The sequence below is a fragment of the Bombus flavifrons genome, chromosome 5 (genome assembly GCF_040668555.2).
Source record: "Bombus flavifrons isolate JBK064 chromosome 5, iyBomFlav1_principal, whole genome shotgun sequence".
Lineage (NCBI taxonomy): Eukaryota > Metazoa > Arthropoda > Insecta > Hymenoptera > Apidae > Bombus > Bombus flavifrons.
The window spans coordinates 7,646,472-7,665,903 of record NC_138446.1 but is presented as its reverse complement, the minus strand read 5'-3'; the positions used below and the strand labels follow the sequence as shown (position 1 = coordinate 7,665,903).

The following is a 19,432-nucleotide window of genomic DNA, read 5'->3' as shown; positions in this document are numbered from 1 at the left end:
TTATATGATACAGTAAAACATTAATAGTTTAGAATTGAAATTATTATGAGCTTACTTACAAAGGATTAACAATAAATTACATTACTCTGCGATGTAAAAGTCTATACTGTGTGTTCAATATGAAACGTACAATAAGCGAAAACCTAAAAGACAATAGATCTATTCGTACGTGGTTGTTTTTTTGCACGACGAATATTTAACATCCAGACAGTCAATTCTCTGCCAATCTGAACGAGCTTAATATCTTGCTAATTACAGTCTTCCCGTATCCCAAAATGCATAACTTGATAAATAACCACAGATGTAAACGGATTGGAACGCATACAGAAATATTTAATCCTTGATTGTTTATTTAGACTCTCGAAACGACGTGGCAAATTCATATTATATTCAATTATAAAGTTTGCGATGAAGTCCTTCAATTTCGTCACTCTATCTCTCCATTTCAATTAAATATTGAAATGAAAGTTGTTAAGTACATATTTGAGAATTTAAAAATGGAAGAGATAAAAGATTAGGGGAAAAATTAAATTAGACTATAATTATCTCATAAACAGTGCAAATATGTATGTTTCTTCGTTCGGAAAGATCGAGATAAAGAAATTTTTCTGTATATTAACAGTCGTCGATATTTTTCGTCTATTTTCTGCGATTTACACGTATCTTCCGATTCTCCTTCAAGTAACAAATTTTCTGATTTTATTCTTAATTTTCTATAATCACATTATTCATAGGATGACGCCACGCTACAAAGTTCACGAGATTCTATCCTTGGAAGATATTTCTGAGAAAGGTATATCCATCGTTGTAAAAAAGATCCACATTATGTAATAGAAGAACCATACAATGTCATTATCATCCTTACACAATGACGAGTAAAAAACATCGTGACACGAAGAATATTCATACAACATAATAGTGCAATAACGTGATAATAAATAAATTAGCATAATAATATTTCAAACATATAGACGTACTTCTCGTATTAATTAACTACGTTCTCTTTATCAATTTAGAAGAATCTACCTGACCAATGGCTTAAAGAACAATCTAACAATCTACGGATAAAGTATTTTTCAAGCAATAAAATTGCTATAAATAAGCTTTCCAATAAATGTATAACGAGTGGATGTCCTGATATTTAAGGCCGACAATGTACAATAGAAGTTGCAACGAATGAGATTCTAAAACCAATTACGTTTTATAGTACCTCGCTGTATAGGGATAAAAAAAAATCCTAACAAAGAACGTCGTCCATCCCATCTTAGTATGCCAAGAGTTAATGGGAATCGAGTAATTTACAGCATAAAAACGAGATCGGTTAACGAAGTCTCCTATTAAGAAGGTTCTAACTGCCTGTAAGAGGTTCTAACCTTCTTCTAATTCGAAGGTTATCTTCGAAAAATCTGCTGATCTTGGGTCGCGATAACGAGCTACGACTTGCTGAAAGTGTCTTCGATTTTAGACCAGCAAAAACAACGCCGATAATGAACGCCTTTAATCGGCACAATGCGCTGTTCGATTTTTCAGTTCGACTCTGTTCTTAGCCCAGTTTCGTTTCTCGTCCATTAACGCACACGAAACAAAACGATTCCGTGCTTTTGAATATTTAATGAAACATTCATGATGAAAAAGTTTTTTATCTTGAACGATGTCGTATCTTAGATTGTTTAACGACAAGACTTACTAGAGAAAATTTGCCTTTTAATTCATTCGAAATACTTGTTAATTTTTTAACAATTATTAAATCTGATTATATCATTAAAATTCCACGGATTACGAATTTTAATATGACTCTATAATCGAACAAAATTACAGTAAGATATTTGGTTGTAAAGGAATAACCACTGTAGCAAAGGAATAGCCACTATTCCTTTGGAACTTTGATCTTGCTTTCAACTTATCTTGTTTGAGTTACAAATTGAGAAAAATATATTTCTTTAATTAATAGGAACTTCTTGCTTAATATTTCTTGTAACGTTGCCATCCAACATGACGTCGTACAACGTTTCAATAGTAACCGTAGAATTATTTGAATTTTTATAAAAGAGCTTCAAAGATGATTACACGAGATTTTAATTACAAATTGAAAAAAATAAAAGCTGCTCGGGTAATACAAACAGTTATTCTTGGTTAATATTCAAATTTATCGGAACGTGTTGCGCTTTAACGCAGCAGAAAGTCATAAAACATTTCAACAACACACGTAAAACTGATTACGTTCTTCTAAAATAGCATGTAAACAGCTGTTATATATATAGATTTTTTGATATTTTTCAAACAAAACAAAGAAAGAAGGAGACAAAGTATTATGAAAAGGACTATTCTGAGAAAGACTAATCGCGGGAGAACCGAATTACCGATTAGCGTTAATCTCTTTAATGAATTCCTGGTAAACAGCAAATGTTTAAAAGTTGTTTAAAGCGTAAATATTTCGAGATGGGAGCTTCGTTCAATATGCAACATAGAAAATGAGTCACAATGTCGACGATTATTTATTCTTGTTGATTTCCATCGATATCGAGAAAAACATCTATAGGTGACATATTGAAGAGAATCACTCATTAATTAGAATTGTTAGTGGCATTATAGGCGCCAACAATGGTAATACACTGAATAGAACAGTGTTTTCAAGAATATTAATACTTTTACAATTAGTCACTTTTTTAATTTTCCTAAAACTGAGAATTGTTTACCTAGGATACAAGGAAAATTAAAATTTGATTATCGTAGTAATTAATCTTTTAATCCGGTAGTAAATTTTTCAGTAATTAATCTTCCAAGTGTTAAATATTCTGCGATTTGAATAAAAAAAAATCAGGAAAGGCGTATTGTGTGCATTGAAATAAAAAACTTTATTTCCAGAATTTATGGAACGATGAAAATTCCAAGCTCTCCGTTTAGGGATTTATGATAAGGATTATGACCCTTTTTATTATTATACGCTTTGTTGTTTTAAAAATGTAGGACTATTATATGTATATAAAAATAATTAAAATAAATAGAAAAACAATTTGACTAGAAAATTGCAGAAGCAACAGACAGATGAGCGATCATCCAATATTTTTTCATTTCTTATTTCACCAAGAACAAATTCTCATCGATTCTATTTCCACAAAAGAATCAATTGTAAACACAAAATAAACCAATCTTCATTTTTCCAATGCTCTACCCAATCAATTAAAAACGATTAGAAACGATCAAAAACATGTAAAGCCGATAGACAAGCCTGAGGCATTTTATTATTTGTTAATTTATGATGTTATGATCATAAATTACTAAGCGATAAAACTTCACATATAATTGCATGATAAATATCACTATTGTCCTTCATTTTTCTCAAATTACGTATAAATGAAGTTTCCACAAAATTCTTATTCTATTGATGATCAGAAAGTTAAGAGGAAGCAATGATCGATTAAGTCTCAGAAAAGAGAAAGGTGATGTTTGTAAAAGTCAATGTCATGTTGCATCATCCCAAAGATCATTTGTCTCTAGATTTTTTGTCGATGACGTTCATGATCGCCTTCTCTATAGCGTGAAATTGAGATTCATGGTCTAGAATAATCGGACAGAGTATTCCACACCGGCTGATTAGTCGACGATTAATCGGATCTCTGATTAATTCGCGTTATCACTCGGTGAATCGAGACGTAACGACGGATGTACGTAAATCGTTCTCTTTGAGCCTAGTCGAACCTAGTCGCTCGATGTTCTATTGGAAGAAATTTGCTATAATTGTGAAATCTTTTGCAATCGAAATATATGTTTTTTTGTTACTATATGTACGTATTGATGTATGCGTATCTAATCTACGATAACATTCTATATTTCCCTTAGTTGGAATATTTAGAAATGTTTGAGATTTTCATGACCCAATATTACGACATGATTATTAAAATTGTTAATTTTTATCTGAATATGGGATTCAGAAAAATAAAAATATTCAATAAAATTCAAAGAAGATAAAACTGTCAAGGAGAGATGTCAAGAAGCATCTTAGGTTTCTTAACCTGAAGTTCTACTTTCTGTATCCACTATTGTGGATCTCACGTTACAGTATATGGTCTGATGTTACAACTATGTCGAAATTGACTTGAATTCAGATATCACATCGTTATAAATTTTATCTGCTGTAACTGTTACAAATTCTAAAAGTTACGGCATAGGAGTTAATATCTTGAATTAAAAAATTTTTGGTTATGAATAACGATTATAAATAATTAAAATCCTTTTGATTACCGGTAATCATTATCGATGATGAGAATTTTAGTTTGACTACGAATAATTATTATCGATAATGGAAATTTAATTTTGGTTACCGATAACCATTATCAACGGTAATCGTATTTTCTGGTTACGTTCAGCTATTGTTGATTGCTATTAACATTATTTATAATTAGTAGATACATAATTATTGATGACGTAGAAAAATTAATTATGAAACGTATATGTTTATTAAGAAAAAAAAACGGTATGAAAATATATGAAACAAAGAACAGGATAAAAGATATTATATTACAATATTGTTACGAGAGTTAATAAAAATATCGTACTACAGTATCTTTTATCTTATTCTTTGTTTTTTAGTTTTTTCAGTTCTTCATATCAGTTTTTGAGAAATTTCTTTGAGATTTATTGATAATTGGCTCCCATTTAAATAAAATTTAATTTTTATTAAATCACCTTTTCCTCAAAAATGTTTAAAATAATTGTTACCTTGTTCTGCTTGAATCAGATTAATGTATAAGACTTTTGCAAAATAATAAGCGTTTTATACAATAATATACAATTTTCAATGTTAATACATTATCAAATGTACAATAAATAAACATCGATATACATATAGCAATGAACATACAAATAAGTATTTTGTTTACGTATGAAAAATTAATTTCTAAACGATAAAAATATCTTGATTAACACTTCGATATATACAAAATAGTAATAATTGAACTCATTCACAAAAAATAGTAACAAGGTGGCAAGTACAATCACGAGTCATGAAAGATAGAAGAAATTAATTAACACCATTAAGTCAATATACATATAGTAGTACTAAACTTATTCAGAAAAAATAGCAATAAAGTGGCAAGCAGTTACGATTCCCAGTCTACTATTACCTTGGTAAAATCAAATAAATCTTCACGCTCATTCTCTCTCTCTCCCTCTCTCTCTCTCTCTCTCTTTCCCTTCTTCCTCCATTCTGAATTGCAAACAAAGTTGCAAAAAAGGTTCAAAGGTGCCGAAATCACATCCCTCTCTTTGCTTATCCTTTCTCAACTCGTCACTCCTCGATGACTACGATATTTATTGTTTTTGCCCCCGATACATAGGCCAAGCTGGACCCGCCTTAGGCATGCAAGTGCGCACATGCAAGTCTTTTCTGCAGCTGCAGCAGTTCACCACAATATCCAATCGACGAGGCCTGCTGGCGGGTTTAAAAGGGCCACTGGCAAGCTGCCAATAGGGCTGACAGAAAACGACAGGCTCGTTAACGGATAACCGGCGACAATTAAGGTAAACGAATCGATCGGGCCAGGGTATTTAACTACCACTCGGCCCAACGTTGCTGCACGTGTAATTAACGTGTGTAAAATCAAATTCATTCCGCCTCTCGTCGTTTTGTCTCCCGTTTAATGTGTCTATCAACCTTTGCGTCACTGTATCCTTTGACCCTGTTCTGCTCACTCTTCAAGTTTATATTCCTTCAGATATCTTTTCCTTAAATTTTGTAATACTGTATTTGTGACGAATATGGAATAATGAGAAACGACAAAAAGATACTTATACAATTTTCTATATTTTATTAATATCTGTTGAAGATATTCAATCTCGGCTCATATGCGTTGGAGAACGACCTGGGTCAACCCTGTGGCGTTCGTGCGATCATTTGCGATCTAATTGGTAATTATTATTGCGTTAATTGGTAACGATTGGTTTTTATTGGTATTTAATTTTTAGTAATTTGAGCAAACCAACAAAGATCGATACAAAATCAATCGAAATGATTGTCCTTTCTGAAACATGCTACGAGTTCATAGTGGACTAATGTTCGCAGTGATAAACTTTATTAATTATTCGTAATGAGGGTGACTTTAACACTCTTGAATATTTGAAAGCTTCTTTTTAACTCCAAATCTTAATTTTCTGCAACCCATAAATTACTCTGTTTTTTGCCTTTCTCGTCTTTCTCTCAAGTTGATTTCTTTTTTTCCCTCTTTTTTAATTCGAATCGTTAATTTCCACTAACTCATAAATTGTACTTCTTCAGCTCTCCCACCTATTATCTGCTTTTTTTTGCTCCTATTTTTTGGAGCTCTGTATGATCGTTCTTGTAGAAAAAGAAAATGAAGTGTGTAACGTGATTCGGGGTCAAACGTTGAACCCGTTGCCCCGTGACGACCAGACACGTGATTTTTAACACAAGTTTCTGTCCACCGACGTTCCTTTTCACTTTCCGGCACACAAATTCCGCCGAAGTGTACTTTGATTCCGCTAGCTCTTGACACTTGTGTTTGCGCAGTGGGAACGTTCTTGGCTTGTCGAGTGTATTGTGAAGTGGATCGCGGAATAACGTGTGGTCGAGTATACTGCATACGCGAAAGCGATAAAACCTAATATTGTACTTTGTTCCCTATTTTTCCATTATACACCTAGGATTTCTTTTTTATTGATTTAGTAACTGGTTTAGTAGTTTTCGAAAATAAAAACTCTTCGACCTGAAGACATCGAATTACTTCGCATTTAATGATAATGATTGATAAAATTTGCAACAATTTAATAAGTCTCTTAAAGGTACTCGAAAAATATACAGCTAACGAAATAGAACAAGTAAAAACTAAAAATTTATATTGTACGAATCTGAAATTGTTAACGAAAAGACATTTTTTATAGAAAGCTAACGTCGAATAAAAATTGTGTGGAAAATTTGGATAGATATCAGCAATTCGAATTGATTAGAATTAGTGAAATTTACAAGAGTATACAACAGCTTTTAATGTTAAAGAAAAATCGATACTAATAAAATGAAAAAGATAAAAGATAATGGTTTAAAGGTTTGAGATCGCCAACGAAGAAAATATTTTTATTTTAATGGTAAATTGATAAAAATCAAACAGAAAGTTAGGGAGAACATCTCGCATACAGATCGCGGATTTTTTTTTCGTTTCTCCGTAAAAACGTTCCGTTTATTTTCTTAAATTGCTGATCCTTCAGTGAAAAGTTTCGCAAGTATGTTAAAACACTCCTCGTATTTTAAGGAACGTCCGGATTTTGCGGTTAAAATTTATGATGCGCAAACTGCCTACTACGTAATTCGTAACATTTCTTCATTTTTCTCATCGTTTCCCAAAGCAACTTGGTCTTCCCAAAATAAAGCAACAGAAGCCATTTTTCTTACAGCAGTAACACAGTGGAATGACATTAAAAAAATAGAAGAAGACTCGTCAAATCTTGAAACAATGGCAACTCGTAACTTTAGATTACGTGTGTCGAAATTTTCACTTTTCATTTCATTCTTTGTATTTTTCTGTAATACAATTGCAAGCCGCAATATGCTTTTAACTTACGCATTTTTCAATAGAAGCTAAAGAAACGCGTGATATTTCTTTTCATGGATTCGTACGCTTCTATTTTTCTGTTTGACTGACAGTTTACGGATTGTCTGTAAACCAACATCTTTATTCCTTCCTTCAAATATTGGAAGCCTAATAAATTTTTCTGTAGCCAATAACAACGTTTCTGAAGGGATAAATAATAATTTGAATTCTTATTTATTGTTCATTCTCCTATCTCTTTGTCCCAATTCTTTTAATATATTGATTTAAATTACCTTTATTTTAATGTTAATTTTCATCCTGACTACTCATATAAACAATCGAAAACTTTTGTTTATCGAAAGCTTGTATATTGAACATTCGTTATGAAAAATTCAAAGGTCATTATATAAAAGAGTTATTACATCAAAGATTTCTGATTTACATGCATATGTCGAGAAGGGATTTATTCTTAACCATCGCTTTATCATGCGATGTAAAAACAAGTATGATCGATATGATTGGTTTCTTCGAACGTACCTGCGTGCAAGAAAAGCCAGGTTCTCAAGAAATCGAATCACGTGTTGTACTTGAAAGTAAATCCATCCAAATAGAGGAGAAATTCCGTGAAAAGAAATGTATTGTTTCAGCGAAATTATGCGTCTTCGAATGAGACACCCCTCGAAAATAGGAAACTTGTTATAATCATATATGTATATCATACGCATACATAAATATATATATACACTTTATCAGTTTTCTATTCCAATAGCACTGGTAATAAATATTTCAAATTCTGTACACATTTGAAGAGAACCTGTGTATTTCTTTCAGTTCAATATGTACATATTTATAGTTGCAACTAACTTTATTTATCGATAAAACGAAACGAGGGGCAAAAAAAAATATTTTTAAACAAATAACTATTGTTTATGTGTACGTATATATAAAAAAATATTGAAAGATAAAAAAATAATGGCTTAAATTAAAGTATCAAAACTTTGCTAAAAAAGATACAGCAAAAATAATAATACCAAAGATAAAAGATATAACGAAGCCTGTTAATTGAAATACAGGAATTTTGTTCAAAGATAAATCTATTATCTTCTTATTACCACCAATGAATCTACTGATATTCTTAATTTTTCTTAATTCTTTTCTTAATCTTAATTTCTTAATTTTTTTTATTATTAATCCCTATTTATTAGTCTGATTTAAACAAATTTTAATCAAACATAAAACCTCTTCTGATCCAATCGTAAATATAATGAAATATATGAAAGCTAATTATTAAGATTCTAAATGTTCAAGTTCTACGATCGATAATAAGAAAGCACTCGACCGTACTCGTGATCATTAGCGATTGCGATGTAACCGATTACTCGAGCAATCCATTAAAAATTAAGCCGCGTATTTTTTGCAGTTTTACTTCGATCTCATCATCCTGATCATCGAAAATATCTCGAAAGTGATAACGATCGCGTATGAAGCACAATGAAAACGCAGACCGTGTAATCTCGTGCGGTGTGATCACGAAAATCACGTAGCCAAAGACAGAAATTCTTTAATTTTAACACATACAAGTATGAAAGTTTCTTTTCTTTGATATCGCCTATAGGTATATGTATATTTTACTTGTATCTTGATAAAAATTGCTATAGATAATCAACTATTACTTTAAGCCCTAGGTAATATAAAACTTGCTAATAATTGAAGATCACAAGATATGATAAGTATATTTTTGCCCATTTTTTGTTAAGCGGGAGAATTTTAACGTTAAATTGTAATTGAAAATGAACAAAATTTAGAAATCACTTCTTTTAAAAATGGTTGATAAGCTTAAATTTTGTGGAGGTCAAGAGTATAATTATTAAAACAAATATTCATATATCCTCAATATTTTAGTACTATGATGAGCGATATATTATAATATAGCAATATAATAATATCAAAAATGTTTGAGAAAATGAAAACACGTACGTTCAGCTCCAGAATCAAGTAAAAAGACAATTTTACTGGCACGAGGATGCATTGGCAATAATTTTCTTAGTAAATAGAGAATGTATAAAGATGTATAAAGAAGACGTGTTTTTAAGATTTGTAAATTCTATTAGGAACTAGGAGGATTTTCGAAATTTTAAATTGCATAAAAAAGAAAAAAAGAAGCTTAAAGGAATTTTTGTGTTATCCGAGAGAGAAGAATTTTTAGAATTTTAAATACATGCAAGGCAAGAGAATTAATAAATTTTCAAATTATATCTGCAAACTGAATTTTCCAAACTTTTTCTTGTTGTGTGAGTAGTAAGAGTGAGTAAGAAATAACTTGTTAGATGACTAATACGAATTATACTGAACCAGAAATTAAGGGATGACGTTTTTGTAATGACATCCATAAACATAGAGATCGAATGAGATCATTGGTGGATGTCTCTTTTATCGAATAAACCTTGCTAGAAATAGCGATCGAACGTCAGTAGTATACGTATGTACTGGCATCGATCAATGCGAAGGAGCTTCATAATTCGAGTCTCTGGCTAATTAGTTTTTAATTGTGTTGGTTCGTAAGATCGAACGTTATAAACAAACTATGCTATAAACACTGCCTGAGAAATAAGGGCGATATCTATGAAGATATCAGATTTATTGGAAAATCGCTTTTTATTTGTTTTCCTTTTCTACTTTCTTTTTCTTTTCGATAGGAAAAGTTCAATTATTTTAAGTAAATTAAATATTGATTAGTCTTCAACGTAATAACTACTGTTATTAAAATATTTTTTTAGTACTTTCACGATTTAATACACAATACTTATTCGATATTTCTCGATGAAAAAATTGTACAAAGATTGTATCTAGATAAAAAACAAGGATGTCGTAATTTTTATTCGATTAAACAAAATTGTAAGGATCGTTTTACCCGAATAAATAGATTTGTAAAAGTAAAAATCTAACGATGAAATTTTCTAATCTAATGAAAAATAAAAATTACAAGATTATACAGAGTGAAATAAAGAAGTTCGAACAAAACATAACTCTATGCTTCATAGCTAAATAATGAGAATTAACAAGTGAAAATAAATCGATAATAATTTGATGTAAGATTGAGTTCTATGTACAATTTCTAAATAAGAAACTTCTATAAACGAGAATAATCGGTGAATTTGTACAAAGATCAATAGTAATGCGTGACAAACTTGTCGGAAATATTAACCGGTCTTAAATTAAATTCTTACCTAACTATTCCCTCCTAGCTGACGATTCGCGGAAGTTAAAACAATCCGCTTGATGGATAAAACCAGATTAAATATGTGAAATGCCATTAGAGAATGAATTTCTTTTTTTAGATTATTAAGGACTAACGTTGTGTTAACGCCAAATTCCATTCGAAATTATTTTTCCAGTCATTTACATCATCAAATTCTATGTTCTTTAATTATTTCAATTATTTTGAATCACGTTGCTGATACCTTAGAAATTAACGGGACTTTTGTGAGAGAGAAATCAAACGATTCGACTATAAGAAGGTACAGTTTAAGGAACGTCATACCGGTATCGTGGGTTATAGACGATCATTATAATTTATACATTTTATATTTTACGTGATAAAAGTTGTATAAAACACGAGCTGAAATGAAATAATCTACGATCAAATAATACAATTTTTTAATCCAAATTGTCGTCTTCATAATATCAATTAAGAATTAAAAAACAGAGTAAAAGGTATAAAATTCTAATACGGCTACTCTTTTAAACGTGCACGAACAAGCGTAATTCTTCCTTTTAATGTAAACGCTTTATCTTACCATTATTTAAAAGATAATTGTAATAGTTTATTAAAGATAAAAGTATTGGAACTTTGCATAATCCCCTAATAATTGGAAAATCGTATGCTTTCTTGGCAGAAGAAACGATATTGTTCAGTGCCCTAAAACTTAGACGACAGTAGGAACCTTTAAACGTACTAACTCCAAAAAGATGTGTTTGGCAGTTTTAAGAGGGCAAATAGTGGCAACAGACTCTCATAACCAATAAGTATAGCGCAATTTCCAATTAATTTTGAAACGACGTCTAAATATATAATAAACCTATACGTGATACTATGGCCGGAGTAACTTAGTATAAGTTCTGTGGCTCTGTTACAGTACGCGTCTAGCTAAATTAATTCGTAGTCACTCTATGCTTTGCTACTTCAGCCTATGAAATTTAGATCTAAATACTTTCGAGTGTATACATGCTCACAGGTCTGTGCAATAAATGGCAATGAAAAATGCTAAAAAAATACGTTTTTTCATAGACATAAAGATATAAAGATAGTTGTATAAACTAATTATACGGTGTATCTGCCAACGTGTTTACCATTAAAATATAATCGGTAAACAAAGAAATTTAAATGTGTAAAAACATTCGTAAAATTGTCAAACGCTCCATAAAGCGCTTAAGCAATTGCAATCACTTTACGAACTACGTACATATACATATTCTATCGTACTGACATAAGTGATAGCATATCGACTATGTGTAAAGTAAGGCATACAAAATTCGGTCGACAGTCGACGTATGAATTCTCTATACCTCCACGTGACTTGAAGGTTACATAAATAACCTATTTACATAAAGTGTTATATTAGCTACCAAATATAACATTCAAGTATCAAAACATGAATCAATTACGAACCAGTATCCCACGTAAGTGTATAAAGCTACGCTGCCTCAACTTCACTGTGATCAATAATTGAACGATGCGTGAATTCGAACGATGATACATGGAAGCATTAATAGGACCGCGTGTCACGAAATCGTAGCCACGATTCATTCACGAAACCGTACAAATCCGCGTGCGTCCGTCCGGTTTAAACTTAAACAACCTTAAGCATAGCTGATCACTGTTTACAGTTTACACTTACCAGTCTTATCAAACACGCGAGAAAGTCACGCCATTTACTCGAAATTTCGATCGGAACAATTTCTCGCGTCTTTCGTGCATACAAGGACGAAAACGTGTGCGGCAATTATTCGCCAACGCGGAAATTCAACCGGAGACGCCACGTGAGGACGTCGACTTTATCGTCCGACACTTTAACCACTTTCCGAAGAACAATTCGAAAAAATACCATTTTACCAATACATCCAAAATTTTATTTTATACCGAATGACTAATATTTACTCACGTATGTCTATATGTATTTCCTTTACACTGTTTTATACATATATACTGTACTTTTCGTATCGATACGTAATTTATATCGAATATATTTACTCACATCTCACACTATTTTACACACATCGTATTTAACTTTTTAAATCGACAAACGTAATTCATACCGAGCAACTAATATTTTTTCACATATATTCGTTACAGTATTCATGACGATTTCACGCAACGTTTTCAGTTCTCGTTCAAAATGAAATAATACGAGACAGAGTATAAAAGGAGAGAAAAGAAGAGAATTAATTAACATACAAAAAGAAGAGAAAATGATCACTTGTCAATACCTGATACGGGAGCAGCGAGAAACGCTTGATTGGTGGCGACGAGTAACGAAACCAGCACAAACAAGGACCACGCAAGGACGATCATCCTGGATCGTAGTGATCACTGAGAAGTACCGATAACGGCTCGATCAGTTTGCCAAACTCTGGACCGCCCCGGGCTTCCACTACGGTTATGTTTTCGCGCACCTGACCGGTATGCACGCGCGTATGTACCCGTAATTATTCGGTTGGTTCGCCAACGGTTGATGTTTCTCTCTTTTTTATGTATGTATATACGTTTACATAAATATATACAATGTATATATATATATATCTGTACGTGTGTGTATATATTTATATATCGATGTCAGTGTATTTGTAGTATATATGTGCGCGTACGTGTGTCAGAAGTCTTAATTCAGTGTCGTTAGCTCTCGAACACGTTTCTCTCGATGAACCGGGCCGTCGCGCTCAGACTCGGCTTTGCCGACTTCTCCGACCAGTTAGCCAGCAGTGAACTGCTCGTGTTCCTGCCTTGGGCATCGTAATATACATAAAGTCGCCAGATAAGCCGCGGCTGACACCCCACCACGAGCCGCCCCGTCGTGGGACGACCCGTCTCGCTCGCTCGCTCACTCCCGATGGAACAGCTTGAAGTCCTCTTCTCTTCGAAGCGGCCCCGCACCGCGCCGCACGGTGAGACAAATCGTAGATATTTTCCAAAAAAAAAAAACGGAATATATATGTAGTAATAAAAATAAATAAAAAATTGAGTGAAAATACGGTGTACTCTTTTTTTTTATCGATATAACTGTACGAAGAGTAAAGAAGAAAAAACAGCTTTATTGAGGAGATTAAGTTTTAATATTTTAGTCCACTAGAAAAAGAACGACATTCGATGGATTTAATCGTATTTCTTCTGAAATGAAGTTTATACTCTGCTTAGACATTAAGAGAAAGAATGATTAATAGAATATTAATTATTTTGCAGAAACTGCACTCCGTGTTTTGTTCCAATATAAAGCGAACGTTTCCTGTTATTAACCAATACACCACATTTTTATGTAGACGTTTTGTACATTATAATTATTGTGATTTAATAGTTTAAATTGTCGCAAAATGGAAAATCACGAAGAATGGGTTTTCCTCGGTGTACAAATACTTTTTATAACGACTGTATGTTTGGTCGTTAAAAAATTGTTAACGTAACAAAAACCCCAAATTTGATGATTCTAACTATGTTTTTCGGCATTTCCAAAATAAGTCTTATTTTTTGTTGATTTCAAAAAATGTGCGAAATTGCCCAGAAAGTAGTTTTCCCCATATAATTGCTAAATATCCACGCTCAGTTACTATCCTGAAAAGAATTAACAAAATTGTGTACGCACGTATGGAAATATTCAGAACCCAAGATTAGCAAGTAGCGAGAAAACTATCGATGATTAGTAACAATTTATTACAATATTAAATCTAGACAAAACAGGAAATTAGGTTTTTAGAAACGTCAGGAAATACGGATCTCGCAAAATGGACAGAAAAAGCACAAATGAAGATTTTTTTTAGTTTCCTCGAGATAATTCACAATTTGTTCATGAGAACATTCGGTAAATTAGTATAACGAGTTGGAACAATAGTCTGTAGGCATATTCCCAGTAGTTCGTGCCTTGGAGTTACATAAATACATTTGTTCGTAGATTATTAAATGCTTTAGTTAAGCAGATCATTGGGATGTTTCTTACTCAATCCCCTCGGGACAAATGTAAAATATAAGTTGTTTGCTAGTAGATTTAAGAGATTTTCTAATTCCTTTTTGTCGGATAAATGCACAACATAAGTTGTTTGTTAGTAGACTTAGACAGTTTTCTAATTCCTTTGTGTATCTCACAGCGAAAACCGTTATTGTACTATCGACTGATTCTATTCTAAGATCCTAGTTTTTAATATACCAGAGAGCATTAACCAGCGTAAGGAGGATTATTGATTCTAAAGCTCCCATTTTTTTAATGTTGCTCATGCTAACTGTACACCGGAGTTCGATTCCGTAGATTCAGATAGTTTTAATGATAATCTTGTACAACAAAAGTTAATTCTTCGAGTTCAGTTTTAAATTCCTTCTCGTTAAATAGTTCATGTTTCTTCTTTTTATTTTAGTCTGCCCTATTTTCTTCTGGGTGTGGTGTTTCCACGTTAATTTCCTATCTACATAGATGCCTAGATATTTTACAACTGCAGCTTGTTACTCAGAGATACAGTACGAGATATTTGCTCCTTTAATGCAAAGGTAATGCGTCTGGATTTTTCCTCGTTTAGTTTTATTTTTCGTTTTAAGAACCAAGTTTGCAAACTTACTAGAGATTGCTGCAGAAACTGAGAGGCAGTGTTAACGTTATAGTGCATATAAAGTGCCATATAAAGTACAGATCCTAAGACACTGTCTTGTGGAACACCAGCATTTATTGAGTATTGATTGGCGTAACTGTCCAGAAATTTGGCTATGAATTTTCTATTTGATATGTAAGATTTAGTGAGATAGTAATATAGAGCTGGAAAATTGATTGCTATTTTAAACGGTAATGCTTCCTCGATATCTAGGAATATGGCTGAACAATATAACTTTTTCAAAGCATGTAATGATAGTATCAACAATTCTATACGCTTATTGAATTATAGGATGTTTATTACGAAATCCAAATTGGTGATTAGATAATAAGCTTTCTAGACGAGATGATTGATTTCAGTTTACTTGGTATTGTTCTCGTTAGTATTTTCTATATAATTAGTAGCAACGAGATTGGCCTATATGATGTCGTTAAATGCAAATCTTGCCCGGGCTTTTGCAAATATTTTGATCGCAGTACTATATTGAAGATACTTGTAATCAGCCTTATAGAGGGCTTATCTAGAAGGATGTTCTTTTATAATTTTTCCTGAAGGTCAAGTGTTTTATGTTTATTTTTTTATTGATTTTTTATTATGTTTATTTTTTTGTTTTATACTTATGCTTTTGTTGTATGTTTGATATAATTCTTTTTGCTTCTTTAAACGTAGCACTTTTATTGGGCTTATATTTGCAGTGGCACTTATATTTGCTTTTATTGGACCTGAGTTTCGTAAGGTGTGATCTAGCATTGTGTTGAATTGTTCCATTTATCCTTCCAGAAAATTCATTTGTTCGTTATGTATGTTTATAAGGATTTTTGAGTTTTTAATAAATAGTTTTCGTATGAGTGTTAGCACCAGTTACTTATGTATATGACTTTGTAATAGCTTCATTATCAAATTGAGGGATTATCTTCGTAATGGGGGACCTGTGACTAATCAAGTATGGCACACATATATATATTATATATATGAGCGACTTTTATCAAAGCTGAGGAGATAGTTTTTGGTGCAATTACTTTCAATGCTACAATGTAGCTAGCAGGGTGATTATCGTGACAGTTAAAAGATTTAACATTATCGATGTGACGTCTTATTGAACGATCAGTGGTAAACATTTCACCTTATCAGCGTGACCTTTTTATTGCACAATCAGTGATCGGATGATTTTTGGCACACTTAACGCAAGTCGGTATTTTATTGGAGTAATTTTTGGTATGGCCGAAAGACTGACATCTGGTGCATTAATCTAGTATTTACTAGTCTGATCAATTATAAATATTTTTGTTCTTTCCTTATGACTCGAGTTCGTCCACAAAAAGTTGGAGTTGTCTTTTTTGTTACGTATTGAATCATACTATCCATAATCGTTTATTTAGTGAATTTTATAGTTTAACTATCCAGTGAAACTATAGAAAACTTACTTCCTTTCCGATCCCGATGACTTTTAGATATGTTGTAGAAATCAACATTGTAATTGTATAGTTTATTTTTACTCAAGCATAGTTACCAAAATGTTCCCAAAAAATAATCGATGCTATCATGCGTCTGAATTTTGTCTATAATTATACACCCTTATCAGCGTACGTGTTAATCTGGTTGCCGACCGCCTATCTTTCGTTTATAATGTATACATGTAAACGGAAGTTGGGCTATCTTAAAGCTCTTTACACAACTATATGTTCGTGACTGTAAAAAGTGCTGTGCACAATTAAAAACGAATACATCGATGATATTTTTATATTTATTTTATTATATACATTTTTAATTGAATTACATATAACAGACATTTCTTACAGTTTCTCATATACAGTTGCGCAAGGAGCTTTTCTTAGACTCACCCTCGTTGTATATATAAACTGAAAATAAGTGTCAATTTTCGACCAGGTCATTCTATTCAATTTCTGACAATTAATACGGACGCTTATGCTACCACGAACCCATAATTATAAGTACAACGTACTGTAGTGATATTAATAGAATTTTCCTACTATCTTTTAAACTATGACCGATAGTTACATCATGTACAGAAAAAAAGTGTTTCATAATGTTGAGATTTGCAAGTTATTCAGAAATCATCGCAATCGGAAAGCAAGTAGTTTCCCTGCAATTTTATCTATAATAATAATAATATTTATCTATAATAATAATAATATATCTATAATAATTGATAATACGATCAAAAAGCCAAAAAGTACAGAAGTGCATAAGGTTAAGATCTCGATTGATTTTCATAAAAATAAATGCTTCTAAGAATTATTATATGCTTCCATAGCATTTACCATGTAAAAGACAAAGACTTTTGATTTTTTTGGTCTATATCACATTAGCCCATTTGCATCCAAGAGCGGATTAATCCACGCGCTGCGACTGTCTTCTATCACCAAGCGTGGATTATTACGCAATCGGACGACTATCTTCTTTTTATTTCTGTTTTAATTTAAATAATTTTTACTTTTTTCCTCTGTTATAAAAAATGTAAGATGCGATATTTGTGAAGTAACATTGTCTACCAATCGTTTTGAACAGTAAATTTTCCAAAAACTCCACGAAGAATTCGGATGTCATTTACTGCACCTACGACCGACCGCACGCGGTGATAGGGACCAGTCCTCTTAAGTAGGGCCATGATGCAAATGGATAGTGGCAAGACAAATTTAAAGAACTCACCGGGGGATTGTCTCAGTACCACCATTTTCCTGAAGATAAATAGAAACGAATTTTGTTGTATTCATCACATGTTACTGCATCTCATAAATGCCAGAAAACAAGTTTTCTATTCAGTTCATTATTTAAATGAATGCGTCCAATATGCCACCCCCCTCCCTTAATATATTTCCTCTGCTTTTCTTCGTCTCACTCACTATTTGTGTCTGTCATGCACGATTTCTGTCTCTCATGCACTCTTTTGCTCTTTCGAACTTTTTATATCTTGCAATTTATAATCGTGTATGAACTATCGTTGCAAGCCGGAGAATTCTTCACTGCTCAGACTCTACAGTCGAGTAGAAGTTTTAAAGTCTTTCAGATACTACAGATGTGATTGTACTGTCTTCATTTGTTTGGTGCTTTTTGGATAATAATAATACGTATTTACGTTAGGTTCTTTGACAGCTTAAATTTAACCAAATTAAAGGAAATCGAGATTTCCGAATATTACAGATATAATTTTATTGTTTTAGTACTTTTAAAGCTTTGTGTGAGGCTGACGATGTCGATCGGTGAAATCTTTGATTACTTATATTCATCCCGGACAAAAAACTTTGAGAGTTTACATTCCAATGAGTCTAGATCTATGACTTCCAATTTACTGGTGTTCTGGTCGTCGATAATTGTGGCAAGCTGTTTCCTCCAATGTTTCGGCTGGACTTGGTCATACTTGATTCAGGTAGAAGAATTTGGCATTTTTAAATATCACAAATGTTCCACCGTTTTTGAGCGTTTGGATTGAAAAGTTGAAAAATTTACAGATATTAGAAATATGGCCTCGCATTTTCGGTTCTTTGGATATCGATGATGATGCTGACGAAGAACATTAACACCAAAGTTCTTCTTGTAAGCATGATTTTATGATTTTAGTTCGCTCAATGTTCAATGTCTGTGGACATTAAATTTTTGAAGAAATATTCGTCATGTCGTATTCATCATTTAATATTCGCATAAGAGTTCATAATTAATCGTGAGGTCATGTGTTTTAATTTCCATACTTCAGTTTAAATAATGATTCCTATGCACGTTAAATTGGAAATTGAGCGCACATGACACATAGAAATACGTGATACAGAAAAACATATATAGATAATTTACACTTGAAAATAATTAATGTTTTTATATAATTGTAATTTTATAAGATTGTAATGTGTACATAAATACTATAGTTGATTATAATTAAAGCGATGTAATGAAAATGTTAAGTATTTGGTTCGGCCCGTGGTAACGGGCTATACAAATGTAATGTATTAAATATCTCGAAACATGTAATAGATGTTAACACAAATTTTGAATATACAATGAGAAATAACATTTGGAATACACCCGTCAATGTT

The 19,432-nt window shown here is 32.1% G+C and overlaps 1 protein-coding gene and 1 long non-coding RNA gene across 3 annotated transcripts in view; one reads left to right on the top strand and one right to left on the bottom strand.

The window, feature by feature from the left end:
* Positions 1–13,532, bottom strand: part of LOC138179716 (uncharacterized) — a 34,130-nt gene extending 20,598 nt beyond the window's left edge. For both annotated transcript variants that reach the window (XM_069112805.1, XM_069112806.1), the window contains exon 1: positions 13,029–13,532. In XM_069112805.1, the coding sequence (XP_068968906.1) occupies positions 13,029–13,113 (85 nt within the window). In that variant the 5' untranslated portion in view covers positions 13,114–13,532. The remainder of the gene's footprint in view (positions 1–13,028) is intronic.
* A 4,805-nt stretch (positions 13,533–18,337) lies between these two features.
* Positions 18,338–18,941, top strand: LOC138179717 (uncharacterized). The gene is made up of 3 exons (XR_011173100.1): positions 18,338–18,488; positions 18,569–18,774; positions 18,857–18,941. It is a non-coding gene; the product is annotated as an uncharacterized LOC138179717 (long non-coding RNA).
* The last annotated feature ends 491 nt before the right edge of the window (positions 18,942–19,432 follow it).